General features: G+C 28.0%; 1 protein-coding gene across 2 annotated transcripts in view; it reads left to right on the forward strand.

Moving 5' to 3' along the window:
- Window positions 1-821: 821 nt before the first annotated feature.
- LOC111624346 (phosphatidate cytidylyltransferase, mitochondrial-like) overlaps window positions 822-17,082 on the forward strand; it is a 25,086-nt gene continuing 8,825 nt past the window's right edge. Inside the window, exons 1-7 of one of the 2 annotated variants that reach the window (XM_023367170.1) lie at window positions 822-1,325; window positions 5,548-5,730; window positions 6,391-6,483; window positions 6,670-6,820; window positions 9,861-10,000; window positions 10,081-10,246; window positions 13,472-13,534. In XM_023367170.1, coding sequence (XP_023222938.1) covers window positions 5,554-5,730; window positions 6,391-6,483; window positions 6,670-6,820; window positions 9,861-10,000; window positions 10,081-10,246; window positions 13,472-13,534 — 790 coding nt within the window. In that variant the 5' untranslated portion in view covers window positions 822-1,325; window positions 5,548-5,553. Of the gene's footprint in view, window positions 1,326-3,534; window positions 3,686-5,547; window positions 5,731-6,390; window positions 6,484-6,669; window positions 6,821-9,860; window positions 10,001-10,080; window positions 10,247-13,471; window positions 13,535-17,082 lie in introns of those variants that run through there. The other variant, XM_023367168.1, reaches the window with a different exon arrangement.

Here is a 17,082-nt window from a genome sequence, read left to right on the forward strand (position 1 = left end):
GAGGGTGCCCATACCGGTCAATGTCAAATGCCTGTTTATTCGCATCACTAGTATATCTCAAAAGACGCGTCAGGGTTCTTGTAAATTTTAAACGTTTCTCACCATAGCTGTAAAAGTCGAAATATGTTAAACTTAATAGATTGTCCGTCGTTTGTTTTCTAGTTCGTTTTAGGACCAGGTATTGTCCACGGAAATTTCCAAAATTTACAACTTTTCGGTCACTCTCGTTGAACTGGAAAAATGTCTGTCTTTATTACATCTAATATTTCGAAGAAATCAGTACCACTGTAGGCTAGAGATTGGTTCGGTTAGGCTTTTGTTTAAGTAAAATTTCGGCTCTTTCATCAGGGTTTTGTTTATGTCCCCAATTCCCTAATCGCTTAATTATTTAACTACTTCTTAAGTAGAAATAAGTCGAATATGTATTTATTTTTTAGAAAATACAAAGGGAGCGGCGCATCCATCGCTTCTAATGACAGCACGCTACTGGTATGTATTATGAATGAATCGTAACGTTTAATTTTACAAAAATATATATTGAATACAATCGTACCCAGCAAAAATAAACAAATAATGTGACTACTACCTTATTGCTTGCTGAGGGAGTTTTATTAAAATCGAACGCTTTCGATCCACTTAACGGATCATCATCAGGATAGAATATACTAAAAAGGAATACAACATAGATGGAACAATATGTTCAAAAATTCAAAAATATCCATAAACTGATAATATATCAATTAATAANTAAGTATGATGCTAGAAAAGGGTCTAATACAACAATATTGGCCCAGATGGCGCAGGCCCAAGGATCCCTGATTGGATGGGAGGAAGTGGAAGTCGTGAGACAGGTGCACTCACCAACCTTGGCGAGGACGGCCGAAAAAATGGAGATATACAGGAGCAAACTTAAAGACGGATGCATTAATGCTAGGGATGCGGAAGGTCTTCCCTCGGCTTGGAAATTTGCCGTTAAGAAGCTTACAAGTAGCGCATCAACTGAAATATGATATTTGTTTGATTTAAAGGAAACTTATTATTAATGTTTGGTCGTCGTAGTATATTATTTATTATTTGGTATCGTTTACAATTTATTATTTATTTTTATTAATTGATATATTATCAGTTTATGGATATTTTTGAATTTTTGAACATATTGTTCCATCTATGTTGTATTCCTTTTTAGTATATTCTATCCTGATGATGATCCGTTAAGTGGATCGAAAGCGTTCGATTTTAATAAAACTCCCTCAGCAAGCAATAAGGTGGTGGTCACATTATTTCAAAAATATATATTTTATTATCTGAAATTCGTCAGTTTTAAGGTAATGTATACCATAATCAATACATTTTAAATATAATTTAAACAGTATTCAGAGAAATTCAAAGAGAATATTCTAAAAAAGTTTCTTCTTCTTTGATTTACTCTTTATTACACTTCATTTCGTTTAAATATATTTCTTACTAGCTGTTACCCGCGACTTCGTCCGCGAAGGTTTTGCAAGCAAACCCCATTTACATTCAATATTTCAATAACCATAGTAATTGTTATATAACACCTACCGCTGAAGAGAATTGCCGAGAATCAAACAAACTATTTTCAATTTGATCAATTTTTTGGAACGTTTACAATCGTTCTATAATCGAACCAATATGCACTAACAAATTCGAATTTAAAACGGTTCGAACATTTTTAAAATCGAAATGGATAAAAATATTTATAACAATGTCTGAAATAAGATAAACGACTTCCAACCACTAAACACTGGCCACTAAACACCACTAAACCACTAAACCACTAAACCACTAAACACTTCGATGCCAGTCACTACCTGAAGCAGACCTCGGTGGAGGTCGAAAGTACTTGTGGAATTTAATAGTGACATAACACTCGTAAAAATAAAGGTTTTTCGTGGATTGTTAATGTCTGAAATGTTATTAACACGATTGTCTTCTTCCAACAAGAATTTTTAATAATTGCATTTCTAAAAGCCAAATTATTCGAGAATTCACTATATAATTTTTGTCTTTACTGCACTACTGGTTGGTGCGTTTCAGTTGCAGGGTGACTCCACTATGATTTGAAAGATGATTGGGAATATGTCACAATAGTCAGTAATATCGATAAGTTGGCTCGATACGTAAAAACGGTCGAGACGAGAATGGGATCCGTTATGATAATATGTATTGGGTTGTTCGGAAAGTAATTTCGTTTTTTTTCCGTGGAAAAACACACAATGTTTTTTATAATAAATAAATATTTTATTGAATTATATATCGACCATTTTGGTGAAATACCTGTTGTCATCGTTTCTGGTAGTAGCATGATTTCACATTCATAAAAGTTTTGATCGTTGCTTACAAAAAACTGATCCAAGTGATTTTTGACATTGTAATTTCAAGTAAATGTCTTACAGTTAAAAAAAATTTGTATAGACCGGAACAAGTAATAATCTGAGTGTGCTCGATCTGGCGAATATGGTTGGTGTGATAGCACGTCCCATCTAAGTTATAACAGTTTCTGACGAGTTACCAAACTTGTGTGAAATTTGACATTATCGTGGTAAAACACTACACCTGTTTTGTTGATCAATTCTGGCCGCCTTTTCTGTTTGATGATATTACTCAATTTGTTTACTCGATGGCAGTACACTTTCGAATCAATTGTTAAATTGTCTGGTAAAAGCTCCAAAAAAAAATTTCCTTAAAATCCCACCAAAGAGAGCATCTCTCTTTAAGAACATGTGGAACCCATATATCAAGCTTTGAAACGAAACCAATTTGTTTCAAGTAATCATAAACAGTTCAATTTGACAAATTTAATCTCTTAGTGATTTCACGTGTTGTTATTCGGCAGTTTGCTTCAATCAGTACCTTTATTTTGTTTTCATTGGCTTCAACTGGCCATCCAGAACGTGGTGCATCTTCAATATTGAAATTGCCAGAACGAAATTTTGTAAACCAGTTTTGGCACTGTTGTTCTGTCAATACATCCTCCCCATACACGTCACACAATTTTTTTCTCGCTTGAACAACATTCTTACCTTTTCGGTACTAAAAGAACAAAATATGCCGAAAAATGCTGCTTTTGATTTTCCATATTTGATGGGACACAAAAAATAAACAATTGCACAAAATCAAACAAAATTTTTTACAAATAAGCATTAAAATGCTAGCTGTCAAAATATATAATGATAATACGGTTTAGAATGAAAATGGCGGGAAAAATACGACTAATTCGTCTAGTGGTAAAAAAAAAACGAAATTACTTTCCGAACAACCCAATAAATTCCTTCTTGTAGGGATTTAATCATCAATATAATTACTGTAATATCTACTCGCCGAATACGCAATACGCGCGGCAATTTACGATACATTTAACTTATTCTTCAAATTTTTTTGACGAATTTTAGAGTTTTCCAGATTAAAAAAATTTCAACTTTTTCTTTTTAATAATACTGTAATTATAAATAAAAATTTCGAATCTAAATGAATAAATTTAGTTCGCTAAATTGACGCTAGGGGATTACATAACAAAATAAACATGGCTGCCTCCAAGGCACTTCTCGTTATGAATAAAACTCTGGAACTTTTACTTTCACGATTTCCCGATCGTAAAAATTGTAGTTTAGCATTTGCTTACGGTTCCGGTGTATTTAGACAAGCAAAAAACAATGGATCTAAGGTACTATTATGGTTTGTACAATTAATAAACTGTTATTTCATAAGAGATTTAGTAAATAGTATTTCAATAAAAAGTACTGTTTTGAATTATTTAATGCTCATGAAAAGAAATAAAATATGTTTTTAGTATATACAATATTTTAAAAAAATCTCACTAAGTGAAGAAATACAATTAAAAGATTATATTTGTAGTTAATTTGTATTTTGCTTCAGTATAAAGGGTAAGATGTGAACTCTGAATGAGGGATTTGTCACTCCCACTTATACATACCCTGTACGAACAAAAAACTCAATGGAACAATATCTGTACATGTAACCCTTTGTGAGATATTCACTTCCAAAGGTCAGTTTTTACAGTGAATCGGTATACTGCCTATTTTCCATGATCCGCATGTAATTGTGCACTTCGCTGCTTGCTGTCACTTCTACTGAAGTCCCATGTAGTGACAAGCCCCCAAACAACACGTAAAACTATATAACACAAGGTACTCCATGAATAGTCAAGTGGGCTACTCAAAGCCAGTATAGACATAGTGGAGTGATGTGACTTCTAATTGTATGTGACTTGGAAGTAAGCTGTATCTAGTGAAGGGTCACATTGGAGGTATGGTTCCTTTGACTTTTTTGATCCTAGGGTAAGATCTCAATCATCCCATTCAGAGTTGTAATTGTACCTGGAAGGGTTCATTTTTTTTTAAATTATGAAAAAAAATATGCTTTTTGACTTTTATAATTATATTCAAAACTACAACAGTAAATATTCATTGAATTAATAAGTCAAAGATGAATCACATACAAGTTATAGAGTAAAAACTTTTTAATATCCAATTTGTCTAAACAGTAGTCCAATTGATGATTTATTGTTCAGTCTGATAATGCTGTCTGTTGAAGAACAGTGAATATCATCCCATGGTCTTGCTGATCAGTTATGAAAGGGAGTTTTTGGTTTTTGCTAATTATCTGAGTTAAGCAAAAGGCAAATAAAGCAAAGATATGCTCAATGTCAAAATTAACTGTTTAATGTCACTATTGTTAGAAATCATTGTTTGTAAACAAGAGTATATGGATAGGTAAAATTTCATTGGTTGGTTATAACATTGTCTTTGATGATGTCAGAAACCTAGAAAATCAAAGATTATCTAAAAGAATTGATCATGTGACTTATCTGAGGTCTTGTTGGGGTGTCCAGTTTAATTTCCCACTTTTTACATTTCAGCATCTGGTCACTTTATTTCAGTGAAGGATTAAAATGAAGAAAGTATTTTGTAATTAATTATTTTATTGTACTGGGAATAATTACTATATTTTGAAGAATTTAAGGATTTTGACTTAATAAAGAAAAAGAAAATTAAGAACTTTCAGATTTTATTTTGTGAATTTCTTCACATTAACTTGATGAAAATGTGCTATCAATTTTTTGAAGAAAAATTATATTACTTTTCTAAATACAATTATTTAAAAAAAATTTAAATATCTTAAAAGTTGTCAAATTTTCAAAAAGAATTAAGACATATTTATGATTACACTTATAAAAAGAATTTCATATAAATAAAAAGTAGTTTTGATGAAATTGCAATTTTATTTATTTATTTTTTGAATAATGATTTATTTAAATGGCAGATCTTGTTTTAATTAAATTTTCAAATTAGTTATAAGCAGAAGTCAAGTTTAAATTAAATATTCTCTACATCATCTAAACCCAACACCAGAAGATTCAAATACTGACTTAAGAGCATATTTAAAAAGATTTTTATTTTTATTGAGAAAATTAGATTATATGATTTTCTATTTTTTAATAATTTAATTAATGTTAAATTTCCTTTAATAATTAATCTTAATAATTAAATAATTTACCAATTTCAGAAAAACATGATTGACTTTGTGATTGTTGTGGATGATTCTTTAGCATGGCATTCTGAAAACTTAATTAAAAACAGAGCAGATTATTCATTTTTAAAATATGGATCGGCAAAATTAATAAAATACGTTCAAGAAAATTATGGAGCAAATATGTATTTTAATACTTTAATACCAACTCAAGATAAGGTAATTATTTCAAATTTTTTAATATCTAAAGAATTAAATTATTAGAATTTATATCTTTTCATATAACAAAAAACTTTTGTACATTAAGCATAAACAAAAATTTTTAGCCCTCATAGTTGCTATCTTTATCTTACAAACTCTTGTAATATGAAAAGCACTATAGTCATTGTTAAAAACAGCTTTTTTGGACTGCAATTTGAAAAATCATAGACCTATAAATTCCCACTGTCTTCTGTCCGTTCATCTATCAGTCTTTCCTTAATCTCGAGAATGGAGTTAGATAGATGAAAGACTAGACCCATGGGGCAGGAGGGCCCATTAACTATATACAAACTTCCAATGCAAATTGGAAGTCAAATTATTTCAATTCAAAACTTTTTCCCCCTTAAAGCAGTTAATAGATGGTTGGCACGACTCCATTGATAATAGAAAAATATGATGTACAGGGACAAGACACTAAAGTACTAATTTTAGGTGGAGAGTGCATATTTTAAATGAAATAAAAATATGATTAAAAATTGTAGCCTGGCATTGTGACAATGCCACAATAAATAATTTGCTTGTTTTATTTAATAAGTTGTTGGCTATACAAAGGATTTTAGTTTTAATGTATAAAATCTAGTATAGTTATTTTTAAAAATATTTTTTATATTTTTTTAGATGATTAAATATGGTGTAATTAGCACCAAAGATTTATTACAAGATCTTAACATTTGGAATACATTGTATGCCAGTGGACGTCTTCATAAACCAGTTTGTTTCATTTTAATTACAATTTATTAAAAATAATAATAGATTTAAAATAACTGATAAGATATTTGAAATATACAAGAACTATGAATCGATTTTATAATTTTTGTCCAAAAGGATATGAAATTCTTATATAGTATTAATCAAAATAAATAGTCCTGTTAATGATTTAATATTTATTTTATTTAGGTGAATTTTATATATAAACCTTCAAATCAAGATTTAATAGAAGCATTGAATACTAACTTAAAAAGTGCTATTCATGCTGCTCTATTATGTTTACCTGAAACTTTTACCAAAGAAGAATTGTTTATTAAAGTTTCAGAATTATCATATACAGGTATTTTTTTTATAAAATAATTATTTAAAACTTATTAAAATTATTTCAAAGTCTAACTTTGTACATTTTGTACACTTTGTGAACAAACATGAATCATATTTTAATTATTATTTCTGCAATTAATTCATATACCATTTTTATAAGAATAAAACAGGTTTCTTATATTATACATTTTTAATGATTTTATATTGTTTTATACCCAAATAAATATTTTATTTTATAATCAGATTCAGAAAAACTACAATATTTTCATGCCTAAAACATGCAATGGTGTATACTCTGCAGAAAATTATTATAACAGAAGTAAAATCCCTACATAACTTGTTTTCTCATGTATATCATACTGTTAAGGAGTAGCAGCAGGATAAAAAATTACTATTCCATATGTGTGAATTTTTTATTGAAATCTAAAATAGGCGTATAACCCATACCTGCTTTTAAATTGTCTTAAACACATAACCCATTGGGTTATTTGTACAAAAATATGGTACAAATATTGAAATGTTCGGTATACATTATATATTATAACTAGTGATGCAAGCAAAGGAGACAATTGTAGATTAAAATTAAGATAGACTTTCGTAATAATTTAATGCAATATTTTGTTTCTTGAAATTAATTCCAGAATATATAGTTGATAAATTAATAGCTACCTTATGATCAGTGTTTGATGGACAGTTCTTTATTTTCTAAATGGATTGTACCGGCAGATGAGTGTGTAGTGTTCTGTCGCTACTGGTTGATGATCTGGACAAAAAACTGTTCTTTTTGAAGCCTGTTCAAAGCTTATATAGTGAATATAGAAGTCCAGACAAAAACAACAACTCAAGAATTACCTTTTTGATCGTTGTCCTTTTAAGGGATTCACTAGACCTGTGATGGTCAAATTTGGAGCTGAGCTAGTATCTTACCTCCAAGTCTGCTCCTGTTTGGGACTCTTGACAAATTTGTAAAAATTACCTCCTGCTGCCTGACCACCCTCTGGAAAAACCATTTCTTACAAGCAGAAGACAAAGTAATTTTGTCGTCTGCTTGATATGCTTAACAACACTTTTGTTAGACTTACTTGACAGATATTGTAGAATACATTGAAAACAGGAACTGTTTTACTAATTATGGAGTTCTATCTTATAAATCACAAAATGGAACAGATGGATTATGTCTGACATCTTGATGATCTGTTAGAGAAATCTTGCATCAATTAGTTAACTGGATGAATACATTCTGACATCCTCTCATAAAAAAAAATTAAGTCAAATATTATATGAATTATATGATTGATATTCAATAATTTAAGTGTTTAGTGATTGAATAAAATGGCATAAATTAGGACAACTTTATCATTAGTGATATAATCTAATCATTTTTTTTAATATATAATTAATATATGAATGAAAATCTAAATTAATGCAAATTAATTAATTAATTGTCCAAAACATGGAATTATGTTATCACTACATTCACTGTCAAACAACAAATTGATGGTAGATTTTAAAATGTTTATTTGATTTATTGTTTTAATTATTTATGCTCCATTAATTGACGCACAAATTTTCTGAACTTGTATATTCTGCATATATGAATTATGAATATATTGTTCAAGTGTTATTTGGCTCTCTTAAGTTGTTGACTGCCAAACTGTTAATTATGTATTGTTGAGATGGCATCCAAAATTAGAAGGATTTTTGAAATTATCAAATAATATTGTCTGCATTATTAAGGATTTTTCTCTTAATTTTATGTAAAAAAAATCATCAGCTTGTATCTTCCATTTATAAGATACCTTGTATTTATTTAACATACTCTTAATAATTATAATAATATAAAATAAACCATTGAAATTGAAATTATATTTAATTTCAAATATAATGAAGATACGAAGTGAAATGCATATTCTTATAATTTAAAATCTGTCCTCTTATTTGATTGTGTTATGTACAGTACTTCACTTTCATCATCCTTAAAAAGTGTTTTATATGTTTAGAAAGTATATTTTTAGAAAGTATTTGATGATTAAATACTACAATATGTTAAATTCAAATACTGATTTTAAGAATACACTCATAGTTTCTTGTGTTGGGATTACATTTTTACTTAACAGTACACAATCTGAACTAATGCAAATTGAAATTCAGTTTTTCATAAGAAACCATTAAAGTATTCACAATTGAAATTGAATGACTCGCACACTATTATTAATTACTGTTTTTCATTGGATTTCTACAGAAATTAAAACTGAAATGGATTCTTTAGTATTGTTTACTTTATTTATAATGGAAAAATGTAAATAGCATGATAGTAAAAAGTCTTCTTCTGAAAAGTTAAAAATGAGTTGAAAAAATTTAATTTTTACTGAGAAAAGTAGAAAATAGATGAAAATTTTTTTGGAGATTTTGAGTGGGAATCTTGTTATAACTTTAAGGAAGATATAAAATGTTGTATCATAAAATGAGGGTAGTATGTACTGTAGTTATTAATAATAGTAAAATGTAAAATAATAATAATTATCTTTACATTGTTGGGCTGCAATTTGGAAAAATTGTAGACTTATAAATTCCCACTGTCATTCTTCTATCACAAGAATGGTGTTAGATGAAAGCTGAGACCAGAAATTGAAGGCGGGAGCCCTGATTAACTATATGTGAACTTCCAAAAGTTCTAGAAGTCATGTTATTTCAATTAAAAAATTTTCCACTGAAAGGAGTTAGATGACTGGCATGATTATTGCTAACAGGAAAAGTGTGATGTAGAGGGACAAGACACTACTAATTTGAAGAGGAAAACATATGCTTTAAATTAAATAAATTAAAAATATGATTAAACATTGCTGCCCAGCACTATGATAATGTCACAATAAATATTTGTTCATGTTTACAATAATTTAGTTAAATTAAAAACTATAATAAATTTTTAATTTTTTAGTTTTATTTTGAATTAATTATTAAGTTGTGTTTTTATTAGTGTAAATTATAAGCAGTCACTATTACAACTGAGAAATACAAATCTCTTAACAAATATAAAATAATTTTCTAAATTTTAGGAGATTTTAGAATGTTGTTTGGAGAAGATAAAAATAAAGTTCAGAATATTGTCCATCCTAATCTTGATGCATTTTCTCAACTTTATGAACCTGTACTGAAATCAACGAATAATTTACACATTACATCAAAAGGAATTGAGGTAGTATTTTTATTAGTATGCAGTCTATTAGAAATAAAATGTAAAAGTCTATTTAAGTCCAGTTTGATTTTTTTGTATAGCATGACTGCAGTTCAAATGCCAAACTGCATCATCTTACTCATCTTCCAAAAATGGTTAGATTAAATCTAACAACACTCTGGAATAGAAATGGTTACTTACAAGATATGGAAGATGTTCTTTTTGCAATCTCTCAAGATCCAAATTGTGAAGATTTTGTTTTAAAAGGTAATGCTAAAATTTCTTATTTTGTTTCAAATACAGGGTATCACTTGCTTAATGCAGTTTTGCTTAACACGGAAAATTAATTGTGGCAATCCTTTTATATACACGGCAGAAGTTTTAATTAATTTATGTGCTTTATCAGCTGTCTTTACCTAACATAGATACTGTACTTTGATTAATGTGATTTTGATATATGCAGTAGGATTGAGGGATCAACCGTGTTAATCAAGGGATACCTTAAATATATCAAAATCAAATAAATGTAAATTATTATATTCATTTGATATAAACATTTAGCATGATGTATATCAATTTGAAGCAAATTACAAATTTATTCAAACTAATTTTTTGATGAATTTGATGAAAAAGTTTTTAATGAAATAAATTAAAAAATATCTAAAATAAAATAAATTACTAATGTTAATCATACTATTATTATTTAAATGAATTAAAATACAAATGTACAAATATTTTATATTTATTTATAATTGTGTTATTTTATAACAACATTAAAAAATTTGAATTTTATAATTACTTTGAACAATTTTCTTTCTTTCTTTCTTTTGTTAAATTTCAAAGTTTTATATCTAAATAATAGATACATTACATAATAAGCTAAATCAAAGATAATCAAAGCTAAATCAAAGAAGGCTTGTAATTTGTTAAAAAATTTAATCTAAAAACTTCTGGTGTAGATGCTAAATATATTTATAATGTCTGTAGATGATTTTACAGTTTTTATTTATCGAAGAACACACAACCACTGCTTCCTTTTGAAATCTTTATTTAGACTACATATACATTTCAGACAAAAGCCTTTTTTAGTCCTTGCTTTGCTTCCTCTGTGTTGCTGGGTAAGTAAGAATCATCTACAAAAATTGAATAGATTGACAACTCTCTTAAAATATGATGATTTACAATTTGTCTAAACAATTTGTTTCCTCTGTACAAATATTTTATATTTATTTATAATTGTGTTATTTTATAACAACATTAACATTAACAACATTACAATTTGTCTAAACAATTTGTTTACACAAATTGCAGAATAAATCATGACTGTTCTAATTTTAATAGGAAAATAACATGTACATTTTTCCTACATGCACTTGACAATGTCACATTTATCATTACCACATACATAGCATAGAAGTAAAAATATATTATTAAAAGTCAAAAGCTTATTATTATTATTAGAATTATTTATTTTGTAATATTTAAACAAACAGTTATTCCTTAACATTCCTTAAAATAAATAAATTTAAAGTTAACTTCTATCACTTCAAATTAGCTAAATAAAATGCAGTAATTCTAATAGAATATCCTTTCAGCAAATTTGCATATATGCACTAAAAAGTACAAAATTCTCTTGCAAATCATTTATTTTTTACAAATTGCAATTAATCAATTCTATTTGTGAAAGCATAAATGCTAGGATAGTATGACTAGTAAACAAGATAGTACATAATTTTTTCTAAATTTATATATTTAATACTAACTGAGACTTGAATTTGGAAAATTCTGGTGTTTACACTGTTATATTTTAAATTCTTAAATTTTTACATTCTCATATTTATTAATTTTCTAGGATTGACTTACCAATATCAAAAGAATCATCAGATGTAAATATACTGATCAATTTTACATAACAGATGAACAACAAATCAACTAATTTTTTTGTTTTCATCATACATTCTAGCTAATGTTTATGACTAAAATTATATCATTAATTTCTATTGCTTTATTTTGAAAAACTCTTACCTCTTAAATTAGATGATTGTTAATAGTGTTAATCAGTGTGCTCAATATTGTTAAAATGCAAATTACTGAATTTCTGTAAGTTTTATCTTTAAAACAATATTAAAACTATTAGACAAATTAAACATCTTTGATACTTTGAAACTTTTAATAAGTTTGCACTGCTTAATTAAAATAACATCTTTTATTGTTTTGAAGTCATCAAATATTTTAATTCAAATATTAGTTTACTTTAAATGCATATATTCTTTTTCATACTGTTATTAGAAATCATTTTATTGATTTCTAATAACAGTATGATAACAAATATATGCATTTAAATGGTATTGAGTGAAGTAGTAGCAATGTCATTCTTATCATTTTTTTTTCTTTTTAGCATTTCACAAGTTTATTGATTTCATCTGAATAAAAATGTTTTGGTTTTGACTCAAAAAATAATTATACCTACTGTGTTGTGGGATTATTGTTTATAAGAAAGAATTCTAGATTTACTAATTAAATATAAAATGTTTAATTAAATAACTACTTGGAAAAGAAGGAAATACATCTAAGAACTCAGTCTTAATGTTTTTGAACATCTAAACAAGAACTCTTGATATCAAGTCTCGTGCATATACATTTCTCATGCATTCCTTTTTGTTAAGCATTCTCTAACATTATTTTTCTCATAATATCATATTTCACTATTTAAGAAGTACAGAACATTTAAATGGTAAATACCATATAAATGATTATGCAATGATATAAATAAAAAAAAAAATCAAACATGAGTGTGGTGAGGGTAATTTTAGATTCATTTCTCAATTTGTTTTGTTTGTTGCACCATCAAACTGATACAAGTGTGTGTATTATTCTTGTTTAAGACAATTGATTACTTGCTTCAGTTTAATTGCAACATTTGGCTGTTTAATATCTACATCAGAAGTTATAATTTTATTAGGCTCTAAAACCTTATAATAAATTATATCATTCATATTCCATTTACAAAGTTTTTTTTTTTAATGCAGAGTTATTTTGAAAAAACTTTGAGTTTTTAATTTTTTATGAACTGTTTTTGAATATTTAATTAAATTGCCTCAATGTCCTTTTTTCCTTAACAATATGTAAATTTTTCGACTATAAATTCGACTTTCATCTATTATCAGGACTTATTATACTGGTTTTACAGATAATATTACAAAGATTAACAGAAAACAATTTTTATTTTATTTCGTATACCTGGGAACATACATNTGTACAGGTATACGAAATAAAATAAAAATTGTTTTCTGTTAATCTTTGTAATATTATCTGTAAAACCAGTATAATAAGTCCTGATAATAGATGAAAGTCGAATTTATAGTCGAAAAATTTACATATTGTTAATGTTTTTGAATATATTCAAAATTAAAGAATAAAAATTATATGTAAAAAATTTTTTCAAATATATTTTATTAATACTTTTAATTGATAAATACAATTTTTATACAGCTATCAGAGAAATTGTTTGGAAATATAGTTGGAAGCAGAGCTTAAAAGGATTATTAACTGCAGGTAAATAATTAAGTTTTTAAGAAATGAAATTTTAACAATTCACAATTGCTGTTTTACAACCATTCACTTTGTTTCCCTTCCACTTTTACAATTAATATTTTGTTATATACAGTATTTCAGTCATATGTGCTGTCTTTTCTCACTGATTATCTATGTATGGTATTATATAGTTAAAACTGTGTTTCCAGTAATCTCATGTTATGCCACTGTGCTTAAAGGAAATAGTATGGTTTACTTAACAATAGTTTTCCAGAAACTAATTACATTGTAAAAGTTGATGATATTTTGTTGTAAGATTTGTTATAACTGAGAGTCTATTTTTTTTCACTCTCTAAGTTATATTTCACAGAACATTCACTTAATTCAGTGTTTTCCCCAGACCCTTTTTGCCAGGTGCCCTACCCATCTGATAAACTTCACAAAAGGTGTGACTGTTTTGTATTTCTCAAGTTCAGTTCTATCCTAATTTGTAACTTATGTTTACTAGAATATGTTCAAAATTTAAATAAATACAAATTCTTTCCAGTAGATCAATTAATACCTCTATGTGAATTAATCTAAAATTATTTTAGCATATTTCTGTGAATATCTTAAAATTATCTTCATTCATCTAAAATAAGTAAATAACTTTAAAAGAACAATAAATGTAGAATCCTGATATTATGATGTATAATTATCTATTGAAATGCAACTTTAAAAAACATTCTAAAAATTAAAAAAAAAATTATACTCATCATTCTATTTGAGTATTGTTTAACTGATGAAGATGCAAATAAATTAAGCAAAAATGCTTTTTTAACATAAAAAAGATTGTAATGTTGTTCTATTTGTATATCAAGTTATATAAAAATGTATTTGCCATAGACTGGTGAAAATTTTTTCTTTTATTGAAAATTAAAAAAAATTCCTAAATAAGTGACATAAAAAAAGAAGTCAAATCAGACTTATTTACTTAGTTTTTTAAAAACAAGAACATGGGAAATAATAACAACAATTCCAAAACAACAGAGCCACAGATTTCAAAATGGGATGTCAAAGCTGCTTTTAAATAACCTTGTTCAAGATAGAATAAGGTTGTGTATATGAGGGGAGTTCTGTATAGGAGTTGCATCAGATGTCTATAATGTACATACAAAGTTTAGATCAAAACTGTTTGACTAGGAGTAAGTAAAAATCCAATTAAAAGCATAATTCTAAAAATTGCACTGTTTTGCATAAAATGTTAAGATTTGCACTTGAATAGAAATATTGCCCTTTTAACAATTTCACAGATATTGCAATCTAGGTAGCAAATTGGTTATAACCCATAGTTACAGTTTAAATCTCATCACTGTGTTTTATTAAATTTATTCTTCTATTAATTTTGACAATGACTTTTTAATGTAAAGACAGGAAAAAAAAATTATTCAAAATTGGATGTCTTTCTTACAGTTTGAAAAACAAAATAATGATCAACATTTGATAATTTTAACTTATAATAGTATCATAATATATTATTATTATATTGTCAAAATTACATCAAATATATTTAGGATAAAATCAAGCAATTTATATAACTGATTTACACTTAACAGCATTTAGAAATGTGTGTTAAAGTTATGGTTATCAGTTAGTTATAGTTTTCATGTACTATTCAGTTCTTGTTTTCTTATATTTTTATGACCCATTTTATAGCTTTTCTTTTCTTCTTGATTAAAGAGGGCATTTTTCATCATTATCAGTGTGAGATTCTTTACTTTTAGGTATCATGTTTTGTAATCAATACATTTTTGAAATTTATGCATAACTGCATTTATCTTAAATTTGCATCAAATAATGTGCTTTTATTATTATTATGTTGGGTTTTGTGAGTTATACTCGGTTGACACTGGTGGCTGTGTGCTATGCCGGATCAGAGTCAAGGCATAGCAACCAAAATAAAACTAAAATTAAATAAGTGTGTCAGTGTCAGTGTCTGTATTCAGGAATTTCCTAACAATATGGCATGTATTCAATATAGTGGCCTTCTGTAGTGTGATGTATGTATTTCTATTCAAATGTAATGTTCTCAGGCTTTTGTGTAGTGTGTGTGGTATCACACCTGTACAGGAGAGAACAACAGGTACAATAAGCACCCTAACTATCCTCCAAGATGCCTTATTTCCTGGGCGAGTTCTGTGTACTTGCTAATTTTTTCAGTGCATGTGCTTTGTATATTGTGAGTGTTTGGAATGGCTATGTCTATAATGTATGTGATTTTATTGTGTTTGTCAATTAGTGTGATGTCTGGTCTGTTGTGGTAAATTGTTTTATCTGTGATTATGGCTCTGTCGTAGTACAGTTTGTGCGTGTTGTTTTCCAATACTGTCTGTGGAATGTATTTGTAGTATGGTTTGTGAATGTCTAATAATTTGTGTTTGTTTGCAAGCTCTTGCTGTATTATATTTGCTACTTGATTGTGTCTGTGTAAATAATCTGTGCCAAGAGATTGCATCCAGATGTAATGTGTTGTATAGTTTCTAGCATGACGTTTTTAGTATTTATGACCTGATCCTGTATGGCAATCATGAATCCTTCCATCTTCCCAAAGAGGCATCCTCGATCTAACCAGCTGTTTGATGCAGTTTTGTCAACAAAATCCTGGGACAGGTCATAAGGATGCCTGCCATGGCGTGCCTTTCGAGCCCACAATTGCTTAATGGTGTCTATGCTTTTTATATGTTGTTTCAAGTCTGTATGATGTAAGTGTAAGTTTAATGGTGTGTTATTTGAGTCTGCTAGAGTTACTGCTTTATGTAATTGTGATGTTTCTTGTTTCCTGTAGAAAAACTCTCGCAGTGACTGTATTTGTTTGTAGTGAAGGTTAACTATGTCAATCAGGCCACGCCCGCCATCTTTATGTGGAAGGGTTAATCTTTCTATAGCAGATTTAGGATGATGATGTTTATGTTTAGTAAGTGTTGTTCTTGTTTTCCTTTGGAGTTGCTCGAGATCTGTGTGAGTCCAATGTATAATTCCAAAAGACTATGTGAGTACTAGAATGACATATGTGTTTATTGCTTTAACTGTGTGTTTTGCATTTAACTGTATTCTGAGGATAGCATTTAACCTACTTTGGTATTCTCTAATTAATCTTTGCTTCATTTGTGAATGTTCTGTTAGTTTGGCCTGTTGGAATCCTAAATACTTGTAGAACTTGCCCTCTTCCATGGATTCAATAACGTCTCCATTTCCAGGTGCAAAATCTTCTTTCTTCAGGATTCCTTTTTCTATGTGAAGTGTTTTGCATTTGTCTAAGCCATACTCCATTTGTATGTCCTTGGTGTATGAATGTGTAATTTGTAGGAGCTGCTGAAGTTGTTTTTGTGTGGATGCATAAAGTTTTATGTTGTCCATGTATATGAGATGAGACAGCGTAAACTGTTTTGTTTTTTCATATCTGATATTGTAGCCATATTGTGTTTGTTTAACATGTTGGATAATGGGTTCAGGGCTAGGCAGAACCAGAGAGGACTCAAGGAATCTCCTTGAAAAATTCCTCGCCTAATGAATATTTCGTTTGTTTGTAT

Source organism: Centruroides sculpturatus, unplaced genomic scaffold, assembly GCF_000671375.1.
Source record: "Centruroides sculpturatus isolate CEXI.00-Female unplaced genomic scaffold, Cexi_2.0 scaffold9, whole genome shotgun sequence".
Classification (NCBI taxonomy): Eukaryota; Metazoa; Arthropoda; class Arachnida; order Scorpiones; family Buthidae; genus Centruroides; species Centruroides sculpturatus.